The sequence below is a fragment of the Platalea leucorodia genome (assembly GCF_965183815.1).
Source record: "Platalea leucorodia genome assembly, chromosome: 1".
NCBI classification, from domain to species: Eukaryota; Metazoa; Chordata; class Aves; order Pelecaniformes; family Threskiornithidae; genus Platalea; species Platalea leucorodia.
Genome location: NC_138823.1, coordinates 108,138,767 through 108,162,044, shown reverse-complemented (window position 1 = coordinate 108,162,044; position 23,278 = coordinate 108,138,767). Strand labels below are relative to the sequence as shown.

The 23,278-nt window shown below is 41.0% G+C and overlaps 1 protein-coding gene across 1 annotated transcript in view; it reads left to right on the top strand.

Moving 5' to 3' along the window:
- Positions 1-23,278, top strand: part of CNTNAP2 (contactin associated protein 2) — a gene marked incomplete at both ends in the record, with an annotated part of 1,183,012 nt that overhangs the window by 1,045,513 nt on the left and 114,221 nt on the right. The window contains one exon of the mRNA XM_082307127.1: positions 19,308-19,478. Within this exon, the coding sequence (XP_082163253.1) occupies positions 19,308-19,478 (171 nt within the window). The remainder of the gene's footprint in view (positions 1-19,307; positions 19,479-23,278) is intronic.

Sequence of the window (23,278 nt, the reverse complement as noted above, 5' to 3'; positions counted from 1 at the left end):
AAAGCAGCAGTGATAAAGAACAGCAGCCAGTGAACTGAAAGCAATAATGCTGCAGACAGGGTGTTTTCTTAAACCGCTGATCCCAGGAGGTGATCTGTATAAATAACGGTGTTGTTTACTGAAGATATGATATTTTCAGTCACCAGTGGCAGCGGTGGATATAGTTGTCCCGTTATCACGTGATCCATGGTGTGAAAAAAATTTGAAATCCCATACTCTAAAGAGCTGGTAGCGCACCTTTGCTTTAGTCTGTCTTCATTTAGAAAAAAGGTTGTTTATTTGTTTGAGTTCCATTTAAGGAGTACCAGCTGGGTCTGCCATTAAATATGGTTTGCAAAACAAGCCAGCCCTGATGTTTAACACCCTGACGATCTCTGATGTCTTTTATTTAAGTAATAAATCAGTGTTTAATTTTATGGCATTACACATTACTCAGGAGAGTCATTTAGCAGGTCAGTTTTAGCATAGTGATAAAACTTGGAGTAATGGGATTGAAGCTGCCACTTCTGGCAGTTCGTGTTGGGCAATACTACAAATTTAAGTTCCCTAACATGCATTCAATTTAGATTTAATAAGAGTTGTTATATCCCATGTTAATTAAAATTGGATTATTTATTGCAAACACTTACGGAGAACTAGCTACAGAGCTGTGGCTGCACATACCAAATTTGGCCTCAGAAGTGCCAAGCGGTATCTCTTCGAGTCTTTTGTGACACCAAATTAGGATGAAATTGTAGCTTGTCTTCCACGTCACTGTGGCCACTATAGTGACATTTTGTGCATGTTTGTCCCCTTCATGGTGAAATTGCCATGGATGTGGCACAGAAAGGAGATGTTTGATGGGGAAGCACTCCTAGAAACTCTGAGCAGACTTTCGAGGTCTCACAGCCATGACACCGCATGTAGCAGAGCACAGGGTGAAGGCCTAAGTTAATTTTTCTTAACGTCTTCAAGTGTAGTGCAGATGAGCTAATGCCCTCACCATCTCTCCTCTCGCTCTGCTTTCCTTTCATTGCTGTAACACACAGAGGGCTCACTATCAGCCTGCCAACAAGAAGAACTTCTTCCCCCATCTCAGACAGCATGCCGTTAGGGCTGTGTTAGGCTCTGTTCGGCCTAATACGTGAGTAATCTGCACGAACCTCCCCCTGCCAACCACCCCAATCACACCTCTGCGTGAGCTGCTGCTGACAGAGCCAGGGAGTGAGCTCAGGCTGGGCGGAGGAGTAATGTGGTTGCAGTTGTATGGGCCAAGAAGATGAGACAACACCTCTCCAGATGTGCAGCAATCCGTCAGCGACGTGAGAAATAGTAATAAGGCTGTAAAACGAACCCAAACAAACAAGGCAACAAGTGAGCAATGGTGCATAGAAGACACAGTCAACTCACCTGCTCTGTGGATCAGCGTTCAAACTGTGAGGGAGGTCAGAGAAACAGGCACAGACTCAGCAATGTAGGTGATGCAGAGAGAAGTGCTTTTATCTAAAGTTGCATCTGGACACTGGGCTGGTCAGATACAAAGAGAAAATTGCAGGCCTGTAGCAAAAACACTTGCCTCTGACAAGCTGGAGAAATCCATAGTGTCCAGAAATTGCTGGGAAGAGAGGGACAGCCAGCCAACTTTTAGGAACCTGTCTGAGCAACCAGTAAAGCCGCAAGTTGACTTTTCCTTAGCCACATAGCAACTTCCTAATTTTCAGCTACTGCCTGAGGTTTAATTTTAGACTCCAAGGAAAACTAGAGTGTTTCTAGCGTTTCTGTCACCTGACAGCTGTTGAAGCAGGAGATTATTACCGTTGAGGCTGGAGAAAAAGGATTGACCAAGGGGACAGAGCAATCATGACTCCTGAACAGAAAGAAGAGACGCGAGTTCCAGATTTCACTTCAGTGGTTGTACATGAATCATAGAATCATAGACGCGTTTAGGCTGGAAAAGACCCTTAAGATCATCAAGTCCAACTGTTAACCTAGCACTGCCAAGTCCACCACTAAGTCCCAAGCACCACGTCTACACCTTTTAAATACCTCCAGGGATGGTGGCTCAATCACTTCCCTGGGAAGCCTGTTCCAATGCTTGACCACCCTTTTGGTGAAGAAATTTTTCTTAATATCCGATCTAAACCTCTTGTTGCTAGGGAAAAGAGACTGAGCCCCACTTCGCTACACCCTCCTTTCAGGTGGTTATAGAGAGCGAGAAGGTCTCCCCTCAGCCTCCTCTTCTCCAGGCTAAACAACCCCAGCTCCCTCAGCTGCTCCTCACGAGACTTGTGCTCCAGACCCTTCACCAGCTTCGTTGCCCTCCTCTGGACACGCTCCAGCACCTCCATGTCCTTCTTGTAGTGAGGGGCCCAAAACTGAACACAGGACTCGAGGTGCGGCCTCACCAGTGCCGAGGGGGACAATCTCTTCCCTGGTCCTGCTGGCCACACTATTTCTGATACAAATTTCTGATGAAATGCTGTTGGCACGTTCCCTGGGATGTCCATACTGAGGGAACTGATGAAGTGGTAGATGAATGGAGTTGGTGCATGTGATGAAGAAGCTTGGATGAGAGAAAGCTTCAGAACGAGATATACTTTGGAACAAGAAGGGAAGAAACAAAAAGCAACAAGACTGAGGGCCATCAGCTTTGCTTCAGAACAAGCTTTTGTTGATGTGAAGTATTCTTCCCACAAAAGATAAGGTTCTCTGCCTGGGTTTTTTGTTTGGTCATTTGTTTTTACTGCTCTGGGCTAACTACTCCGGAGCTTTTCTCTTTTTTTGGCCCTCTCCTTGGTAGCTGACAGGCAGTACTTGAGACTCGGATAGTGTCCATTAAGGCAGGTACCAGTTTCTCTTCCTCAGCCTTTTTGCAGAAGGCACAACCTATCAAAATACCGATGTATTTGATGAGTAGTGTTTACCTTCAGACAGGCCTACGCTTAAGCCCCATGCGGAACCAAGGCCAGAGTGCTTCTGTTCGTTAAGACAAAATTCAGTATTCGGAGTGGGTATCTCTCTGACAAGCATGTTCATATGCCAAGCTTATTAGAAGGACAAGAACTTTTCCTTTTTGCCTTTTTTCTCCTTTTCCTTTCTGAAGGGCAGATAGCAGCACTCGGTTATGATGTTCGCTGGCAGCAAGCCCAGCACAGTTGTTCGAAGTCTGGATCCTTTTTGTGCAGAAACCGGTGTTTCTGTGTTACTTCGAACAGAAGTAACGTCAGATCATGTCAATATCTAAAGCTTTCTATGCTGGGTTATTACCCTCCATGGCTAGATGTGACTTTTCATGTTGCCTTTTCAATCATTTTGATTTCTGTTTCCCTCAAGATTAAAACTCATGGGAACAGGAGAAAAGGTTTAATCTTTTACTTCGAGAGGCTGGTCTGCTAAAGCTGCTCAGCAGGAATACTCACAGGAGTCAAGGCAAACAGAAAACCAGGCATTAGGCTTTGTGTCTAGGAGGAAAAGCCATGCTTGCCATGTCGTTATAAAGCTTAAGCAGGCAATCTGCACAGAGCTTTAAAAAGCCTTTGTGCGCGTACAGATTTTTTTCCCCAGACTTATAATTCCAATCATCTCTCTTCAGTTGTGGTAGTGTCAGATAAAATTCCTTATAACATTAAATAGGTTGGCTAAGCTGAAGAGATTTTATAGCAGTGGCATATTCAAGTTGTAGAAGGACTAAAAGCTATTAAGGTCAATATACCATTGCCTGATTTGCATCTATAATTAGTAGCAGAATATGTCCTATCCATTTTAAAGAGTAATCTTATTTATGCAGTGAAATACTGATTCATCTCATTAAAGAAAGGAATCCATCTTGTCTGAAAGTAAAATTTGGTACACAATTCTCCTATTGTTTATTTTTGAAAAGCATTCTGCTTAGGTGATGACACTGGAGTAAGATGAGTTTGATTACCAGATTGCACTAGTCTGCAGATAAATAATCAGCTGATTAAAAAATAGGTTTCATTCTTTTTCAAACCAAAATTTATAGATGTGTGGAGGGGAGTGGGACGAACACACGAAAAATTCCCACTGGTACTCATTTTCAAATCTAAGAAAAGTGGTAACAAAAGAGGAAAATGCAAAGCTAGAAGCTTACAAAGATGGAGGCCAGACTTTGGCTTACCGTCTTGCTTTTGGCAGGGCAAAAAACAAATGACTTTGCAAATAATCATCTTTTAACCATAAATTTATCTGTTGACTTAGGGGATGTTTGCTCTTTCAGTTATTTGAAGAATTGATTTAGATGTCACTGGGAATAGAGCAAGAGCAGATAGAACAGAACAGAACAGAATAGAAAAACTACTGATTTGGTAACCTACAGCTTTTCTTTTCCTGAAAGGAGAGGCTGCTAATATTGTTGCATAGTCAGTGAAAATTTATATAGTGCTAAACCTTGGTGCGATGCTTCAAAGTTCCTCTGCCCTCTGATGGGGCAAACAGTGTCAACTGCCATTGAAACTGAAGAATGTGCCTTTGCATCGTGGTGTCTCTTAAAGGAAATAGTGCAGATATGCACTTGTCAAAGACGACTGACTTTTGCTCAGTAAAAATATAACCAGTACTATCATCATAAGTGAAAGCCAAAGAGATTGCATAATTACTCATCATATGGAGAAAAAAAAAATGGCAGGAAAGGTTTAATCTGCAAAATAAGCTTTCAGTCTCTGCTATCGGTGTACTTTTCTCAATAAATATTTATGGACAGAATTGTTCTTATGCTACTCATATGAATACTATAAACATGTTTCTTTCCTTCCTGTGAGCGTTTGAGCTTTTCACTGAATCATGACCTTTTTTTTTAGAAAAGCCAATCAGCCCTATTCTGAAGCAGGACCTGTTGCGCTCTCTCTGCAGAGTTCATACATTTTTAGATGCAGCTGGAGTAATCCTCTTTGCTGCCACCCTGTTCCCCAGCCCCCATTGCCTCAGCACTCGCGGCAGCTGGCTTACTGTGCTCAGCAAACGGGAGAGAAAGGACGTTTTGCAGGTTCAACCGTTCTGCTAGAAACTCAGTAATGAAATCAGAAATGACAAGGTGAGCTCAGCAGAGACCAAGCTCTGAGATGACTTTTTGCTAACCCTTTCCTGGCTAACCCTTTCATTCACATTCCCAGAAAAATCAAATCTGAATCTATCATTAATTGGCACTCTTTATTCTTCCTGGTTTGTTTGTTTGGGGTGGTTTTTCTCAGGGAAGGAGGAGGAAGGAGGGAGGGAGAGGAAGAAGAGGGGACGTGGGGGGAGAATGGCTATCATTATTTGCCTTCGGGAGTTCTGTCACTGAAGAGATATGAGAGTAAGTATTATATCTAGAGAAAAACACGACAACCCTGAATTGCTGACAAATACTGACATGCATACATAATAGTATATATTAAAACTGTTCACTTACACTGAGACAGTATAATACAGCACAGGTGCCAGTTTTTCCTTCATTGCAAAAACAGAGTTCCATTTCGTTCCTCCTCATCAAATTTTCTATTTTAACCTGTATTTATTTGTGTTTTGAGCTCCCAAAGAATGCATAGCGAGTGCAGAAACAAATGGCTATAAACACAGTACAACAGCAGACCAGGTGAAGTATCCCCAAATCAGAGCTAGTGATGGTTGAAGCCAAATGCTCTGTTCAGTGTCTTCCTAAGCAAACAGTGTAAGATGGCTGGGAAGGTGACCCACCATCACATGCACAGACTTGATATCGCCAGGATTCGCCATCAGGAGTCTAGTTTACCAGCTGTTCTGTCTGTTAGTGATGACTACACAGGAAACATGCAATGCTGGTTACAGGCTGCCTATTTATAGTCTGAGAAGGGAGAACCAAGATTAGCTTTCATTATAGTGACTAACATGAAGGCTGAATCTGAGCCAGAGCAGCCCCACTTAGAGGGTCAAACTGCAGTCGAGGTAATTAGTATAGGCATACCTTAAGTTTACAAGTCGCAGCGCAGCGCTATATACACTAACAAACTCCAGCGAAGCTGGTACAGCTAAATGACAAGAATGCAGTGCAACACGGAGAGGCCGTCCTAGTGCTGGGTATGGGAAGGCTGTGGGGGCCAGCTTCTGCTCTCAACTCAGTAGCCCTGCGTCTCAGTGCCTGGATAGGCGTACATGCTCCACTGGCCTGGGTGCACCCACGCAGCTCGAGCGCTTCCATCTCCAGGGTTGGCTCTGGTTTTGTTCCGAGGCGTTTCTTGACTCATGTCAATGTTTCCTTAGAGAAAGGCTGTATCTGTTTCTGTCCTTCAGGGGATTTCCTTCAAGATCAGAGGCTGTCATGCAACAACAAATTCCTGTGAAATTAGGTGCTTTCCCTAAATCAGATCCTGATTCACATCAGTTGCTGTGCAGCCAGGTTTTTCCTCCCAGACTGCCTTTTAACTGTGTATTTGAAGTCTCAGTTGATCCAAAACAAGCAGATTTTGGTCCATTACGTGACTTAAGATTCACAAAGGCTATCTTTTCCCGATGAAGAAAATTGTAAAATCCAATGTCAGAGCACAGCTCTTCCCTCTGGCAGAAGAAGAAAGACTTTGTAGATCAAAGTGAAGTACACCTCTGGTGTCAGGCAGCCCAGCCTCTTCACAGCTTGTGAGTAGTTTCTTATTTAGACCAAATACAGACCAAAGCTCCTGTTCTTTAGTATAGCCTGAACTCTTTCTCAACACCAAATGCCTGATTTAGTAGCCATGATAGTAAGCATGACTGTGATGTTGCCTTTCAAAAAGTTTAGATCTGCTATGGCAGATATTAATTTATTTCTCTGATAAATGGAGTCTTAAGGAGCCTTCTGCTTTGGGCTGCATGATATCACAAGTGATAGAGTGGCCTTTGATGTTCAAGCAGAGTCTGAGTAAAATTTACCAGCAATCTTCAATGATCAAAGCAATCTATTAAATTTGTTTATATTGGAAAGAAATGTCATAACAAGTAAAGCAACATGATGGGTATCTTGGTCATCATGAGATAATTACACTCATGCAAGGTTACAAAACACTGTGAAGAAACATTTACTTCTTAACACATAGTGAAATATTTGTCATCTCTGCTTTTTAAGTGTTGATAGATCTTTTATTTACGCATGTATATATTTTTATCCATAAATGATGTTGCCACATTGGTATGATGCTGTTTGAGCAGGCAGAACAACGTTAAGAATTGTGTTCTCTATCTTTGATATGTTTTGACACTCATTTAATGACTACACACAACAGCAAAGCATTTGGATAATGTGAAAGGTAAGAAGTAAATTTATGGAAAATTATGATCAACACTTGGATCACAGTGGTGTGTTCAAATTCCAGCCAGGTTCAGTACTCTGCTTCAAGAAAAAAAGCTGCCTCTTGCAGGCCAAGATTGTAACCGCAGTTTGCTGTGTATGTTGACAGTCCTACAAGATCAAGATTCAAAAAGACCTTATAAAGGAAAAGAGAGAAGAGGTATTTTCTTCACCTCAGAGATCTTGGACTCTGGAGCCATAAGCCATAAACAACTTGGCCAGGGTCATGTATGATAAGAATGTCAGAGCGAAGAAATTGAATTTAGAATGACTGAATTATGGCACGGTGCCTTCACCCCAACTCATCCTTCCATTTCAGATAAAAATCTTCATTGCAAGGGATTCCTTTTGTGTTCTGGAAATCTAGTTTTAGATGTGCATGCTTTTCCCACTTTGTGCCTTGCTTTGTAAAATGTCTTAAGGCAGTTTTTCTCTGCAATCTTTTGTTGTTATTCGCCAGATGAAACATTCCTTTACAAGTCCAAATTTCTGGATGACAGTTTAGTAGAGAGACATTTAGCATGGGAAAACCTAGAAAAGGAAGGAGGGCGGGTAGGAGGGCAGGAGAGTGGAAGGAAGGGAGGAAGGAAGGGAGGAAGGAAGGAAGGAAGGAAGGAAGGGAGGAAGGAAGGAAGGAAGGAAGGAAGGAAAGGAAAGGAAAGAAATGGAAGGCAGAGAAAGAAAGATCTTTGTTTCTTTTTGAGATATCTTTTTCACACTTTGTTTTCTCTTTCATTGTATATTATTTTGGCTGAGATGGAAAAGATCTGGGAAGTAAGTGTGAGTAAATGCTCTCAGATTTGTATAAATTGAGTGTAATGCCATGAACAGTAGAGCTACACCAGAATGATGTGAAAGAGGTCAGAAGCAGATCTCCTGTAGATGCAGCGGAGTGTTTTGCTTTCACAAACCATTTCACCTCCGAAATACTAGTTTCTTCAATTTTTGAATGAGATTGATTTCCCTGCCATTTTTATTCAAGCCAGAACCAGATTTTTTTTTTTTTTTGGTCATTGTTCATACTTTCACAGAATAGTTCACAGAATAGTTGAGGTTGGAAGGGGTGTCTAGAGAAGTTAACACAGGTTATCGGTACTAGATTTTTTGGAATGTTAAAGCTAATAATTTTCTATTGGGGGTGCTATGTATGAGTCTTTATTATATATATGTAAACTCTGGTTGGTTTAATCCTCATTAAGTTAGTAAGGGCATTTATGTGTGTGTGTGTGTGTGTGTGTGTGTGTATATATATGTGTACACACACTTAAGATTCTCAGTCTCAGTGCTTCTACCACTCAAGTCCATACGAACTTTATGACTAGCTGCAACAGGAGTGCAGTAGATCCCTTCTCTCTCCATATGATGACCTATTTAGTCTAAAACATTTTAGTTAGGGTTCTGGTTTAGATTTGCTATGACACTACATATATATGCTTGCATCACCTATATGGTATTGGAAGAGTGACTAGCCAATGACTGCTCGAAGAGTGACACCTGCAATTCTACAGTGAGCTCACCTGAGTAACTTTGCCCGTGTAACTTTACTCTCTGATAACAATATTAACAATGGCACTAACGGTAATGTTAAGACTAAAAAAGGTGGATAAAGGGAGTATAGCCAGGCACAAGGCTCTCAGAGACCACTTAATACAGGAAACTCTTCTTTTTAAACTGAAATTTTTTAAGTACACTTTCTTTGCATTCTCAGATTTAGAATGTTGCTGAGATAGTGTAAGATCTAGTAAGATCACAGTAAGACCTTTGGGGACAGTGATAGTCTTAATGAGTTATTTTAAAGGTAAGGAACAGCCAGTGAATGGAAGAAAGGCTCAAATGCAGCCAAGTGAGAAGTTTCTCTGCCATATATGACATAGAAAGTAATCGTAAAATTACTTTTCAAAGACCCTCTTGCAAAGTCTCGTATTAGCAACTGAAGGGGAAAGGCTACGTCAGCATAGGCATATCAAGGAGTATGTTCAGGGCCAGAACACATAATACAGCAGATGTTCTAGCCAAAGCTTCAGTTTATGGGGTGGAACGGTACCGTCACGAAGACTTCACTGGTTCTTCTCAGTTCCTAGAGCAGTCTAGGACTGGGAGGCCACAGAGATATTTTTAAGCCCTTGTCTGTTTGGATTCAGCACAGGATGTCCATCTCTAGAATTCAAATTCTCCACAAATGCTCTTAGTTGATGGCCTAGATAGTACCAATAGCAACCATCAGTAAAAACTACATGTGTAGAAAATACGTTATGGGAAGTTGGACCTCAAATAATGTTACAGTGACATAAAACTGGAGTGGCACCATGAAAATCAAGATTATAGTTTTACTCCTTAATTGTAGGTTTGATGTACATCTTAAGTATTTCTTAATTTCTGTGGGACTGGGATTGGGACACAAACAGAGGAGTCATTGAAAGTATATTTCTATGGATAAGCAGTAGAACAGCACAACTTTGCTGAATTAAATTAAATTAATACTTCAAGCAAATGGTTTTAGCCCTACGTTTCATCAAAGCTCAGAGGACTATCATCAAAGGACCTAGTCATATCTTGTGAGTTAAATATTCTCAGGTTTAGTTCAGAAGGCTCTGAAATCCATCCAGTAAGAGAAGATCAAGCAAAATAATTTTATGATCTCTGTGAATAACAGATAATTCTGGAATCAATGACATGAAGAATAGTTAATGTGCTACATCAAGACTAAATTGTATCTTACATTTTAATTCTGAAGAACATTTTCCATTGTGAAGGTGGAGCTGCTCAAAGAGAACCCAAATCAGATGGTCAAAGAGCCAGGACACTGAGGCCAGATCCATAGCCAAACACCAGTGACTTTGAAGCCACGCAGAAACAGAAATGTCAGCCTAAGCAGAGAAACTTTCCTCCAGAAATGAGAAAATGTAGAGGGAGAGAGCTGCATAGAGATTACCCAGCACATCCTTCTTATAAAAAGTCACGTCGTGGATAGCAAATGGGAATGGCAGAAGTAGAAATGGTTACTGGATCATGTTGTCCACATGGTGTTGGGCCAGTGCAATGGCTTTATGCCTCTGCTGAACTCTAGAGCTGCATCTCATTGTCCACATACCTGGCCAAGGATCTGGAGAGCAGAAAGGAGGGGTCCGAGAACTACCCTTTCCTGCAGTTCACCTCCGCAGCACAGGGGATAAACTTAGTACCACAGAAGAACTGAGCTGTTAAGAAAGGTCATTGTTTTCTTACATTATTGTCTTTGTGTCTTTGCCTTATATCTTGCACAGTCGCGTGCTGAGCATACGGTCTTTATGCAGTATTACCAGGTGGGAATGGTAAGCTATTACAATTGCTTTGCACAGCTATAAATTCCCACCAATATCTACAAGGCAATAGAGAATCAGATCCTCATAGTTAGTAACATGGTTTGTGGACAACAGCAGGTTCCTGTATTTAATGTTTACCATTCTGGCATCATGGCAGGGTTCCTACACACTGCGTTGACTGTGGCACAGGGGTGATCAAGCTGATGTTTGCAGGTCAGTTATTGTTTAAAAAAATTCCCTTGAAAGGACACCAGTTTACATGCATCATTAAAGCTCCATCAGCACATTACACAGCTCCAGGTTGTAAACCATGCCAGATCAGGACCTTTCATTCTTTAGATGGATGAAAGTAATGATGCCAGCAGTGACAGGGTATGCATCCTGATTAGGCATTGTGACCAAGAGGCAAGACTTTTGAAAAATGGTCTTCCAAAGATGATTGCAAGTAACACAGCAGGTGCTGGAAACTTTTCTGCATCACTGAATCTGTTTCATTGACTCCCAACATTTCACTGATAAATGTGATTGCACTTTTCCCTCACTCAGCAAATATAGTGACTAGCAGAGTAAAGCAAACTTTAGCATCTCTGTTTATATCCATTGATCTATGTCTTGTAAGTGTTATGTCACTTGAAAATCTTTATGAAAACAGATAATTTGTAACGGCAAGGAGATAAACTGCTATCCATCTTATTGCAGTCTTAATGTAAGCTGGTTTATGTCCTTCATTACTGACCATAGTACTCAATTGATCCCAGATAATGGGGCAGAGACTCTTTCATTTCTAAATAAGTGATTTAAGGCTAGCTTGCATTCGTAATTCCTGAAAGACAGTTGTCTTCTGCTCAGTATCTTGTTCTGCATAAAGGAGTTTGGGGCTTTAGACCTTGGGCCTGTGTGAAAAGGTGACAAATTCTGTAATGAGATCAACCATTATCACAGCAGTGACAGGCATGCAGGACTTTTAGCATTTGCAGTAAAAAAGGTGGCAAAGGACTATGAGTGGAGACCAAACAACCTTCCCACAAAGGGAGAAGACAAGGGCATCAGTGGAAGGTCACCACCCAATGGCACAGAGACAGTTAACCTTTTTCAGGATCTCACTTTCAGAAAAGATGCATGCAGTGAACTTCCAGAAGAGAAATCTCAAGGAATTACTTTGACTTTGAGGGATGGTATAGAAATCGAACAGGTTAAAAACCATAAGCACAGTTTTTCAGTTCAAGCGTATTTTCTTGTTTGTCTGCATCTGGACGTATTCATCTCTTCCTGGCTTTGAAACTCTAGACCCGTGGAAGCCTCCTACAAATCTTAATAAAGGCGGAGTCTCAGCCCAATTCTGCCACATTCCCTCCATCTCTTAGGGTTTTTAACACTCCCATTCTTTAGAAGGAAGCAGTTCTAGTTAGATCAGCCAAAATGCATTCCGTTACAATGCTGCAGCCTTCTAGAGTTGAGGTAATTTTAAAAAAAAATTTTTTTTCCTAAACCCTAGCATTTATCCTTTAAAATTTGAATTGTCTTTAATGTGACAGTCACCGCAGCAGAGCTACCTTTTCTGTTTTGCTAACTCTGAACTCATCTTGAGATGTGTTGATATTCTCAGCAGGTTTTGTTCTGGACTTCAGCCATTTCTTACTTTGTTGAAAGATACAGAGCTAGTTTTATCTTGAAAATTGAAATCTAACCTGTATTTTTATTTAGCCTGAAAGTGTGTAATTCAGCTTGCTGTTATGCAGTGTAAATACACTCTTCATCTATTGACTTGGGGATTACTTTTCTTGTGTGTTATCGTGGTTTAACCCCAGCCGGCAACTAAGCACCACACAGCCCCTCGCTCACTCCCTCCGGTGGGATGGGAGAGAGAATCGGAAGAGTAAAAGTGAGAAAACTCGTGGGTTGAGATGAAAACAGGTTAATAGGTAAAGCAAAAGCAACACACGCAGCAAAGCAAAGCAAGGAATTCATTCGCTACTTCCCATGGGTAGGCAGGTGTGCAGCCATCTCCAGGAAAGCAGGGCTCCATCACGCGTAATGGTTACTTGGGAAGACAAACGCCATCACGCCAAATGTCCCCCCCTTCCTTCTTCTTCCCCCCAGCTTTACATGCTGAGCATGATGCCATACGGTGTGGGATATCCCTTTGGTCGGTTGGGGTCAGCTGTCCCAGCTGTGTCCCCTCCCAGCCTCTTGTGCCCCCCCAGCCTCCTCGCTGGTGGGGTGGGGTGAGAAGCAGAGAAGGCCTTGACACTGTGTAAGCACTGCTCAGCAGTAACGAAAACATCCCTGTGTTGTCAACACTGTTTCCAGCACAAGTCCAAAACATAGCCCCATACTAACTACTATGAAGAAAATTAACTCTACCCCAGCCAAAACCAGCACATTCTGTACCCCTTATTCCATACCATTTACGTCATGCTCAGGTCCCACACTACCCAATACGTCCTTTTTAACCACCACCCCCCTTACCATCCTTTGATACAATACACAGATATCATTCCCTTAGTGTATGGACCGCCTCTGTGAGATGTCTGTGAAATGTCCATAAATGTCCACAAAATGTCCATTGAGTTCATTTAGTCCATGACTTTGGACTCCATGTGTGATGGTGGTCGCTCAGGACAGGAGAGGTGGTGTGTTGCATGGAGTCACTGGGCACCAAAGCCAGCTCAGGTCGGGTCACTGCTGCACTCGCACTGCTTCTTGTAAGCCTTGGCCTCCATCGGTTTGGGTGGTTCCTGCTATAGTAATTCCTACAACATGCAGCTCAGATCCCTGGTTACAACAATTTAAAGGTATATCCATTACAGTCTCCACACCTGGCGCCTTTGGACCAGACCACAGGGTTTAACATTGCAATGAACTCCTCCCTTTGCTCCTGCTCCAGCTTATCCACAAACTGTAGTCCCTTAGGGGTGTACCTGCCCCAAGTGGAGTCTTATCTAGAGCCACAGTCTATTCAGGAGTGTATTTGCTGCGGCTGCTGACAACTTGCCATCCTTGCTCTCCTCTCTCCCCAACACATGCACCTCCTGCTCAGACTGCAGTCATGCTCTCAGCCCCACTCAGCTTAGCACCATTGACAGAAGAGGGCTTGTGCTGCTTCGAGGTCGCAGTTACACCTTGCAAAATAAGGTACAGCGCAGTGCGAGAAACACTGCCAATATTTTCTTCGACTTTTCTTTTGTTTCCTGGATAATTTGTGACGTTCTTTTTTGATTGGAATATCTTTCCTCCTTCTCCCCCCTTGTTTCATTTAACATGAAGTTGGATAAAGTCCAACGGCGAGTTTGGATTTCGTTAGGGCCAATTCCACTCATGATGCAGATCTGAAGACTTGAATCAAAGCTGTGATTGTTGCCGTACTGACACCCAAACTGCTCTGAGTGTGCATGCATAGATTCCTTTCTCCCAGAATGGAAAAAGAAGAAAGGAGAAAAAAAAAAAACTTGATTTGTTGAGCATAATTGTATGGATAATCTCAATCCATTACTTTGTGGCACAGAACAGTTTTCCATTCACACATCCATCTTCCCTGAAATAAGAGATTATTCTTACATTTTATTCACATAATGGTTTTGATAGAAAATCTGTTTTGCTGCAGATGAGGGCCCTGGAGGTTTTTGGTCTATTGTAATACATAAGAGCTGCCTGACATTGCAGCATTCGTTCTCTAGTGCTATTGCCTAGCAGGGCTAAAAGCACTGACATCTTTTACAGTTCTGCTATTGCCATTATCCATTTCAATGGGGTTTAAATGTAAAAGTGAAATTGATGGTGTTAAAGCATGAATTTCAATCATGCTGAGAAAGAAGATATTGATGGGTGCTAGCAAGGGAGTTCTGGACAAAAATAGGGCAAGGGAGAAGCTGAAAGGCTGATTGTTATAAAGCCGGTGTCTCTGTTTTATTGGGTTACAGAGCTAGCACACATAAAAAGACATCGGTCCATGTTGCGTAACTCAGGACGAGGTGAATTTGTCCCTGTCGGTATGATGGCGACTGTCTCCTTCCTCCTCCCTGAGGTGGGACTTCATGGAAAAATCTTCAAGTCTTCATTCAGCTTTTTATCTGAGATTTAAGGTGTACCTTCTCATTAATCTTTGTAGTCAGGGTGATTTCTTGTGGCTACAGACTATTGTGCTTCTTGTAAAAATCATACCTTTCTAATTATAGTGCAGCATTCTGTCTGAGACTGAGTCTTTATGGAGCAGTAGAAGAGACACTTTGTACCGTACAAATTATAAAGAACACGGTAACTCAGGCTTAGCAAAACTAATGAGGAAGAGGTAAGGCTGTTTTGCAGGAGCTTAATGAGTTGGATTTTAGTTTCCACAGCAGATAACCAGAGCTGTGAGCAACCTTGACACAAATTGAAAACAGAATCATGAAGTGTTACGTGGTCCACTGAAGTACCTCTGGCACAACTATTGCTCTGACCCCTGCTTGGATCAAGACAAATGTCCACGACAGAGTTTCTCTGGGGCTGTGGTCAGCTTTCCCCTTGCCTGCCTCTGCATGCCCCATATCCTACGGCTTAATACCATTACCAAGAAATATGCAACTTTGTGAGAAACACAGCCATATTTTGGGGATCTCCACATTTATCTTGGGTTGCAGACAACTGAAAAGGCTTGTCTGCTGTCTTGATTTATTTGTATTTGTGCTTCCATGACAGCAGTGTGCTCTATACCTGTTTAATTGGTTTAAGTCAAATTTGAACACTAAGCAAGCTTAAAACAACAGAGCTTACAAGAGAGCTGTGGTCTTGATAACAGAATTATAGATGAGGTTACAAAGAAGAAAATAAAATAATGTTACATTTCAGACTAGACTCTACAATAAAAGTCCTCCTTAGCTTCTATAGTATTTTTGCTATCTGGAGGGAGGAAGGGCAGGGAAAGGGATGGTGTGTCTCCAAGCACCTCTTTCTCCCCATCTTCAAAATCAAGCCCTTCTGCCTTCCCCATCTTAATGTTTCCAAGCCTCCTGCATCCCTGAAAAATGCTATCCCTCCTAGCTTTAGTGGCTTTCTCACAAAGCAGAACATTTCTTGCAAGACTTTCTCAGTCATGTCCCATAAGCATAAAAACAGGATGGATTACAAACTTAGCATTCAGAGTGTTCTTTCTAAATAAACTCCTTTTCCCACCTCCTATTAGTTTGGTATCCCTGCTGCCATAACATCTGCCCTGTGGTTTAAGTCCCAGTCCCAGTTTCCTCCATCTACTGCTTGCTCAGCCTAAAGTGGGAGAAAAATGCCTATAGGATCAGTATGTTCAAACCATTTGAGGAAAGGAGCGTGACAACGTGCCAAAGAAATTTTAGTGACTAACAAAAGTTCCTAGCAAGCAACAATAATAATGTGTGTAAAGTGGATTTTTATTCAAGATTTCCTTAGGCAGCCCCTTTCTTATCAAAAGATACCATTTTGTGATAAAAATCATTATGTATGTTTAGCAAAACATTTCCATTGTACTCTTAATAAAATGTCTTCTTCCCCTGAAAGTGTTTTGAGATGAATGTATACTGATGTGCGAACACATGGTTTTATCTTTATAGGAATTTGTTACGAATAGTCTTTGAAAGCGTCTCTTTCAAGCTGCAGGTTTTCCCATTCAATCTGCACTGTTTGTGTTTATCCTCTTGCCAGCAGCATCTGCAGCCAAGACTTTCTGCAGAGTCAAATCACAGCATTTCGAATGGAATGTAAAATCCTTCGTGATGGACCTCTTCAGTAGACTAGATGTAGCACTAAATAAAAATTGATTGATTTTGTTTCAAGGAAATGGTGACATATACTTCAGTATGAACCCATCCGCCTATCTGGCCCTGTAGTTGTACTCAGTAGTGGTAGTCCTACTTGTAAGTGTACTGTGGTGACGGTTTGAAATCTTAGCCATATGGCTGGACCCTGTTGGATAAAGCCACAACCAATACCAGTCCTAAAAACTCTGAAATCCGTATTTTACTTTAACAACTAAGAAAGTGAAATCTTCTCCTCTGACTATACAAAGGAATGGTCATATACAACTGCAAACTAATTGCCTGTAAAGGCAAACCTGCCTGGTTATGCGCTGTCATGGTTAAGGACTTAACCCAGAGTGTCCCAGCATTGCAGACTGAGTCTATGTTAAATTACGTTTAATATTTTCAAGTTTGCAAGATAATTAAAAAGATATAAATAAAATATTACAAAATAAATAGCTGTTTCACATAGCAGCTCCTATTCTTATTTACTTAATTGCAATAGTAATGATGATAATATACTGTATTGCTGTGGAGGCTACAGTTAAGGGACTAGGGTCTCATTGTGCCAGGACTTGACAAAATGAATCAAAAATATGATCCTTTCAGCAAAGCCATTGTCAATGCGTCAGTGGAAGCGATTAGTTAAGACAAGTGTCTAACTTGTAGTTCTTGAGCTGCGTGAGGCTCACAGAAGATGCAAGCGTGGTGTGAGCGCGGGACTTGCCTGCGGTGACGGATGGCTGGATGGTGCTGGCAGGAGGGCTGGTCTGTAACCAGCGTCCCCGGCCAGAGGAGGAAGCCTGACAGCAGAGCCCGTTGCAGCCGCGCTATTTGGCTGGACGGTGACACAGCTGCGTACTCATCCCGGTCTCATTTGGGCTAGAGGGGAGGCCGGGGAGCCTTTTTCACTGAAGAGATATTTGTCTCCATTAGTGCTTGAATTTCGTAGTAGGTTCCCTGTAGCTCTCACAGCTCTTTTGCTTGTCATGTGTTCTTTGTGTTTTAGGCTTATAACTTGGGTAATATTCAGAGAATGTAAAGCTAGGGGACTAAAATACTTATTTAATTTATAAAGACATGCAAGCGTTTCTCCAAGGTTATTCAGGGCAGCTAAATTAGCTCCTTAACAAGCTTTGTGTTAATATATTCCTGACTTTTTGTCTAAGTCCTGTTTATTTCATGTGAGTTTATTCAGCAAGTGGAATAAAACCTGTTTTGAGAGTCTGCCAGCATCTAGCATATCTGTAGCTCCCAGGAGAAGGAAACGTAGATGCCCAGGTACATCTGCAAATGGGAAAGCGTATACGGTAGTCCATCTGGATCCTGTACTAACAGATTATTGACAAAGCACTCATGCACGTAGACCATAAGCAACCCTAATACTGAGGGAGCACTCTGAAAAGTGAGAGATGGAAAGAGAGAGACCATGAATAAAAATAAAATTCTAGACCTTTTTATCCGTGTTGCTTTATCACTAGGTATGTTTTCAGAGAAAGACCTTGCAGTTAATTAATTAGCAGACTTTTCTTGCCCAAGCTTGTTTATGATATGAAGATTATTTCCATTTCTATAGAAATCATTAATAATAGTCAACCTGAAAATTACCAGTTTGTCTAAATAGGGTAAATAGTAATACATGTTGAAAACCACCTGACCTAGCCTAACTGGTTAATTCACAAAGCTATATATCTCGTGTACGAATGCCCATTTCATCCCCTTTCACTGCTCACACGTGCATGTACACACATACACACAGAATCTCAGTTACAGCTTTCCTCCTGGGATGCGTTAAAGTAAATGGAAAGCTGCTGCTTCTTCCAAAGCCTCTCATTCTGCATTCTTGAGAGAGGCAGAATTAAATGGAGGGGATGGGATAGAAATATGGAAGGCAATAGTAATAGTATGCATGTATTTAAGCCTAAAGCCTTCTTCTGTTAATTCAGATGTTCAATTTAAATTTGAATAGAGATTAATAAATTACACAAATTATAACACTTTGGACTTGGGTGTGGGCCAGTGGTGTTATATATAAGCTGTGTTGAGCTTCTGGAGCTTCAGTATGCTCATTCATATTCATCCAGTGCTAACCAGAGAAATAATAGCATTATCACCTAGTTCCGTAATCAAATAATGGAAAACCGATCTCCGGGAGTTTTGACTGGAATGGAAAGTAGTTTCTTGCTGTGTTTATTAGCTGGGATACTAAGGACTCAGCTGTGGTGAGTTAATGAGTGATATTTTAATAAATTTCTGAATCTGGATACAGAAGCATCCTGATGAAAGTAGAATTAGCTGTTTCAGTCTCTCATTGGCTTACCATATCACCTGTATCGTATTAATTTTTTTGTCTTTGCAGTGTAGTGCCTTGCACAGAATGTTGACTGGCATGCTAGCTGAAGTATTGCTATAGTTCTTGAATATTATTAATTATGATATTTCTTCAGTGGAAATGTATTAGGGGGCTATTAGGGGCATATGTTAATTGTGTCTGTATTGCTTAGCTTCGTTTATTGGATTTTTCCTGTGATATATATTAATAGACTTCTAATAGACACAGCTACATTTTCAGAAGAAATGTGTGTAGCTGTGTAGATTAAATTTGAGGACAGGTAAGTTACACATGAGGCAATGTATGAAAGCAAAACATGTGCCTGAGGTGAGGCAGTCACCACATTAGTGTTTTGCCCATCTGTCTGATCACCCATGAATTCAGTGTTAGTATACTAAACATGTAGTAGCAACACATTGGTGTATGACTGAATATGATAAATTAGGAACTAAATGTACCATTAACTTGCTCTGCCTTCTGAAACTCGACATGTCGTATCCAGAAAAACAACAAGGAGGTAGTAGAATCAAGGTGTTTGGGGTTTTTTTCAGCGTAGACCACACCGTAGCGTATATTGACGTGAAAATCTTCAACTTTTCGGACAGCTTCGAGGGAGCACTGAAACGTGCGTATTTCCTGTCTGTCCCATGCAGGGAATTACTGGAACGCGGCTTCCTTCGTCACTTCATCGTCCTACCTTCACTTTTCCACCTTCCAAGGCGAAACCAGCGCAGACATCTCTTTCTATTTCAAAACGTCGGCCTCGGACGGGGTGTTTCTTGAGAATCTGGGGAACACTGACTTCATCAAACTAGAGCTGAAATGTGAGTATGTGCTTCTCATCACTCTTCTTGGCACCTGGGGTGGGTTTGTGTCAGAGAGCAGGTTTCAAGGGATGTGTATCATTCAGTATAGTGTGTAAGCTCACTAAATTCAGGAAAAACTTCCAAATCAAGCTGCTTGACATATTTTCAAGTTGCCTTACATGGGAGGAGCGCGTGAGGTATATTTGGATTGTTTATTGAGGGGAGAAATACAAAGGCGGCTAGAACTGGTAACATCAGTTATAAAAATGACACTGATCTGAAAAGATTTTTCAGAATTGCATGCCAGATTTATTTCTTTAAAGTGTATGTCTGCAGCTGTGTGTGCTTTTCTATTTTATCTCACTGTTGTTTGGAAATAGGGGAAAGAAAAAAAAAAAAAAGAGAGGAGAGAGCCAGAGAGCTGAAATCTTGCATATGATATTTAAAAGCCCTAAAAAATCTCATAGAAATAAATCTTTATCAGTATTATCTGTTAATAAAATCGCTGATCCAAAAAAAGAGGGCATAATGATATCAAGAGGCAAGTTAATTTTATTATTTAAACCATTTTTAATGGCCCAGGGGCAAACTTTCCAAGGAAGATGAGAAAATCCTCAGCTGTACCTGAATTCTGCTTAGTGAAATTGAAGCAGTTGAATTAGGGGGGGGGAAATGTTTTATGTCTCCTTTGTTCTCCCTCGCCCCAGTTTACCCTGTTATAAACAGGAGCGATGACAGGCCTGCTGTGCTACGTGTGGCTGTTATTACAGCCTCAAGCGGCACATTACAAGCAGCAGGGTTACATGAGTGCAGCAAGCTGCCTTCCTGCACTCCAGCACCAGGAAAAGCATTTGTGCTTCTGTTTGCTGCAGGAGCTGCTCACGAACGCCAAGAACCCAGCTCTAAATATTGATGCACAAAAGTCAGCATCAAAAGTCACTAATGTTGAAAGAGAAGAAATTGTTTGCATACCCCAAATAATCAATTTTTATGCAGATTCAGTGCGATTTACATGCACGCATCTAATTTTAAAACGAAAAGCCATTTTCGACACTTCCCAAAGTCTAAATACACAAATTAGAACGTGGAAATTTAGAAACCACCAGGAGGTCCCTCTAAAATGTAACTAAATTTCCCCTTCGGGTAAGAGTAAAGTGCCAAGTTCCAAGTGGGTGACAGTTTCTTTCCCTCTTTCTATAAGGAATTTAGTGGATGTTGCTTAATCCCAATTTTTTGTAACCTGCAACTGGTACAAATCAAAATAGCTCCTATTGAGTCACAGGGAGTAGTCTCATTTGCATTAACAAGGAGCACAGCCCTTAAATAATAAAGTGGCAGCTATTTCTAATTTCACTTTGAATTTAAGTAGTACTTACAGTCAGCTGAGGTGGGTATCTCCAGAGCTTCTTGTTCTTCTGAGGTATGAAGGTGTTCTGAGCTTTTGTAGTTATCAAACCAGCTGTGCTGTTTGCTTAGCTAAAAGGTGAATAACGGTGACTTGGCAGTAACTGTAATTCTTTTGAACTCAACAGTTTAAGTAATAATCATGCTGCAGTGGCTCACTGACTAGATGCACCAGTTCAAGAAGGCATGTGGCAGTGTACCCAGAATATCATTAAACACGATTTTGATTTTAAGCCTATGCTTGAGATCCACTGACTTTGCTGTGATTTGGCATATGTATCAGTTCAACTTCTGCCTCGTGTCCCTGAATCTAAACCTTAGATTGCAAATTCTCGATGGTAGAAATTGAAATACCATCTGTAAAAACAGTCTGTAAGGTCAAATGTACTATTGCTGTTTAAAGTAGTAAAAACTTCTTGATTAAAATTATGCTGACTGTATTTGCTAAAAAGGACAAAGCAGTTCATTCAATAGAATTGTGTTCGCTCTGCCCTTTCTTTCCTGGCAGCTATTGCTTGAAATTTTCAGAGCTCCAGAAAATAGGCCTTTCTATGACTTGAATGTTCCAACAGTCATAGCTCAAAAAGGGTTGAATACTGTGCTTTTAGTAACAAAAGAGAAACTCATTCTCTCTTCTGAATTACACATTTATTTAATGAATGTTTGTTTTATACGGTTTTCATGTTTGTTTGTTTCATTCTAGTCTGCAGTTATGTTTTGTTGGAATTCATTCAAATGAAAAGTAGTTTCAGGATTTCAGAAGTTCCTTACGTGACTTACAGTAGACCTTGCTGCTTCTTAAAAGTTTGCTTCCCCTTTACAGAAGTCCCGTAAAATTAATGTGTGAATTTGTTTCATAACAGGAGCATAAAGTTAGGTCAGTAAGGGAATTACAGAATTGCCCCTCAAGAAGGTTTCCTTTGGCAAGCTGCTTTCCAGCTAGCCCCTCAAATTCTCTAGTAGAACAGCTATTTTGTATTAAAGTTTTTTGCGTAATGGCTGTCATCAGGTATTTACTGCAAGCTGCTGCACTTCAAACAGCGGGTGCGTTGCTTTTGTCTGTTCGTTGCCTTCTCATACAGGTACGATTCTCATTGAAGAAGAATGACTTCCTATAAAACCTTTCCTTGATATCTTTACTTTTTACAATTCCAGAAGGAAAATGTTGAAATCGGTGTCCTGCCAGCAGACGCTGCAAATTGTTTTTTCTTCTTCCCTTATGTGTGAAATACCTGTGTATACCTGTAATATATGGTTATTGCAGCATAAGCTTAGCTCTACCGACCAGGAACTGAGAGGGTCTGCAATATCCAGTATTTTAATCAGCTTGCTGCACTTGGTGAATATATTAGGGAAACAAATCATTTGGTCCATAAAAATTCTTACCTTCAAGTCTTTGGAAAGGAGTTTGCTATTGCGTGTTTTATTCCGAGCACAAGAGTTGTCACTAGGAATACTCCTTAAATTATTTTATTGGTGTGCTGTATTGGAGCTTCTTAAGGTCTAATAACTGCACAGATTATTTTCTAACTCTCTAGATTTATAAGAAAAGGAGGTGGAATCTTGCAGTATCTTGAAGAGTAACTTCATGTCTCTTCAGCAAAGCCCAACACTGCCATCTGTGAGGAGAGGGGGAATACAGGAAGGAAGGGAAGAACATGTTTCTCTGATATAAGAAATAGCTTTTCCAAACAGCTGACAAGGAGGACTGTCATGAAGAAAACAGTGATAAAATGTTACTATGAATGTGGCTGAAGTCTTTGGTTATTCCATTTATCAAGCAGCTCCTCTGGCAGGCTTGTACTTGTCACCATTCATGGAACAGTTGGCAGAGATGTAGAATTACTTGAAGCCTCAGTTTTTACATACATCAGTAAATTTACAGAACCCCATTATTTTTATAGCTGGCTGGTCAGCTGGCAACAGCTAGGATTGCTTAGAAAGGAGGTAGTTGGATAAGGTATAAATTTTTCTGTAAGGCAGTGCAACCATAGGTCTCTGGTCAAAACTTCAGGATATTTTGAAAATTACAAATGTTTTTAGAGAGAAAAAAATCGATGTTTTCTCTTGTAGAGCTTTCCTATACGGTTTCAGGAAGGTTTAACCTAAAATCCAGTCTTTCTATAAAAACACCATTGAGAACACTATTTTTTCATTTACACTCGCCCCTTTCTTTAATCTTGACCTGCCTTTTAAGACCAAGAGGTATGTAACCTGCTATCTACAAAGCCTACCCGGGCTGTCTCAGGCAGTTCCTTGTCAGTGCCTTTCTGTCCTGGTTTCAGTTGGGATAGAGTTCATTTTCTTCCTAGTAGCTGGTATAGTGCTGTGGTTTGGATTTAGGATGAGAACAATGTTGATAACACACTGATGGTTTAGTTGTTGCTAAGCAGTGCTTACACCAGTCAAGGACT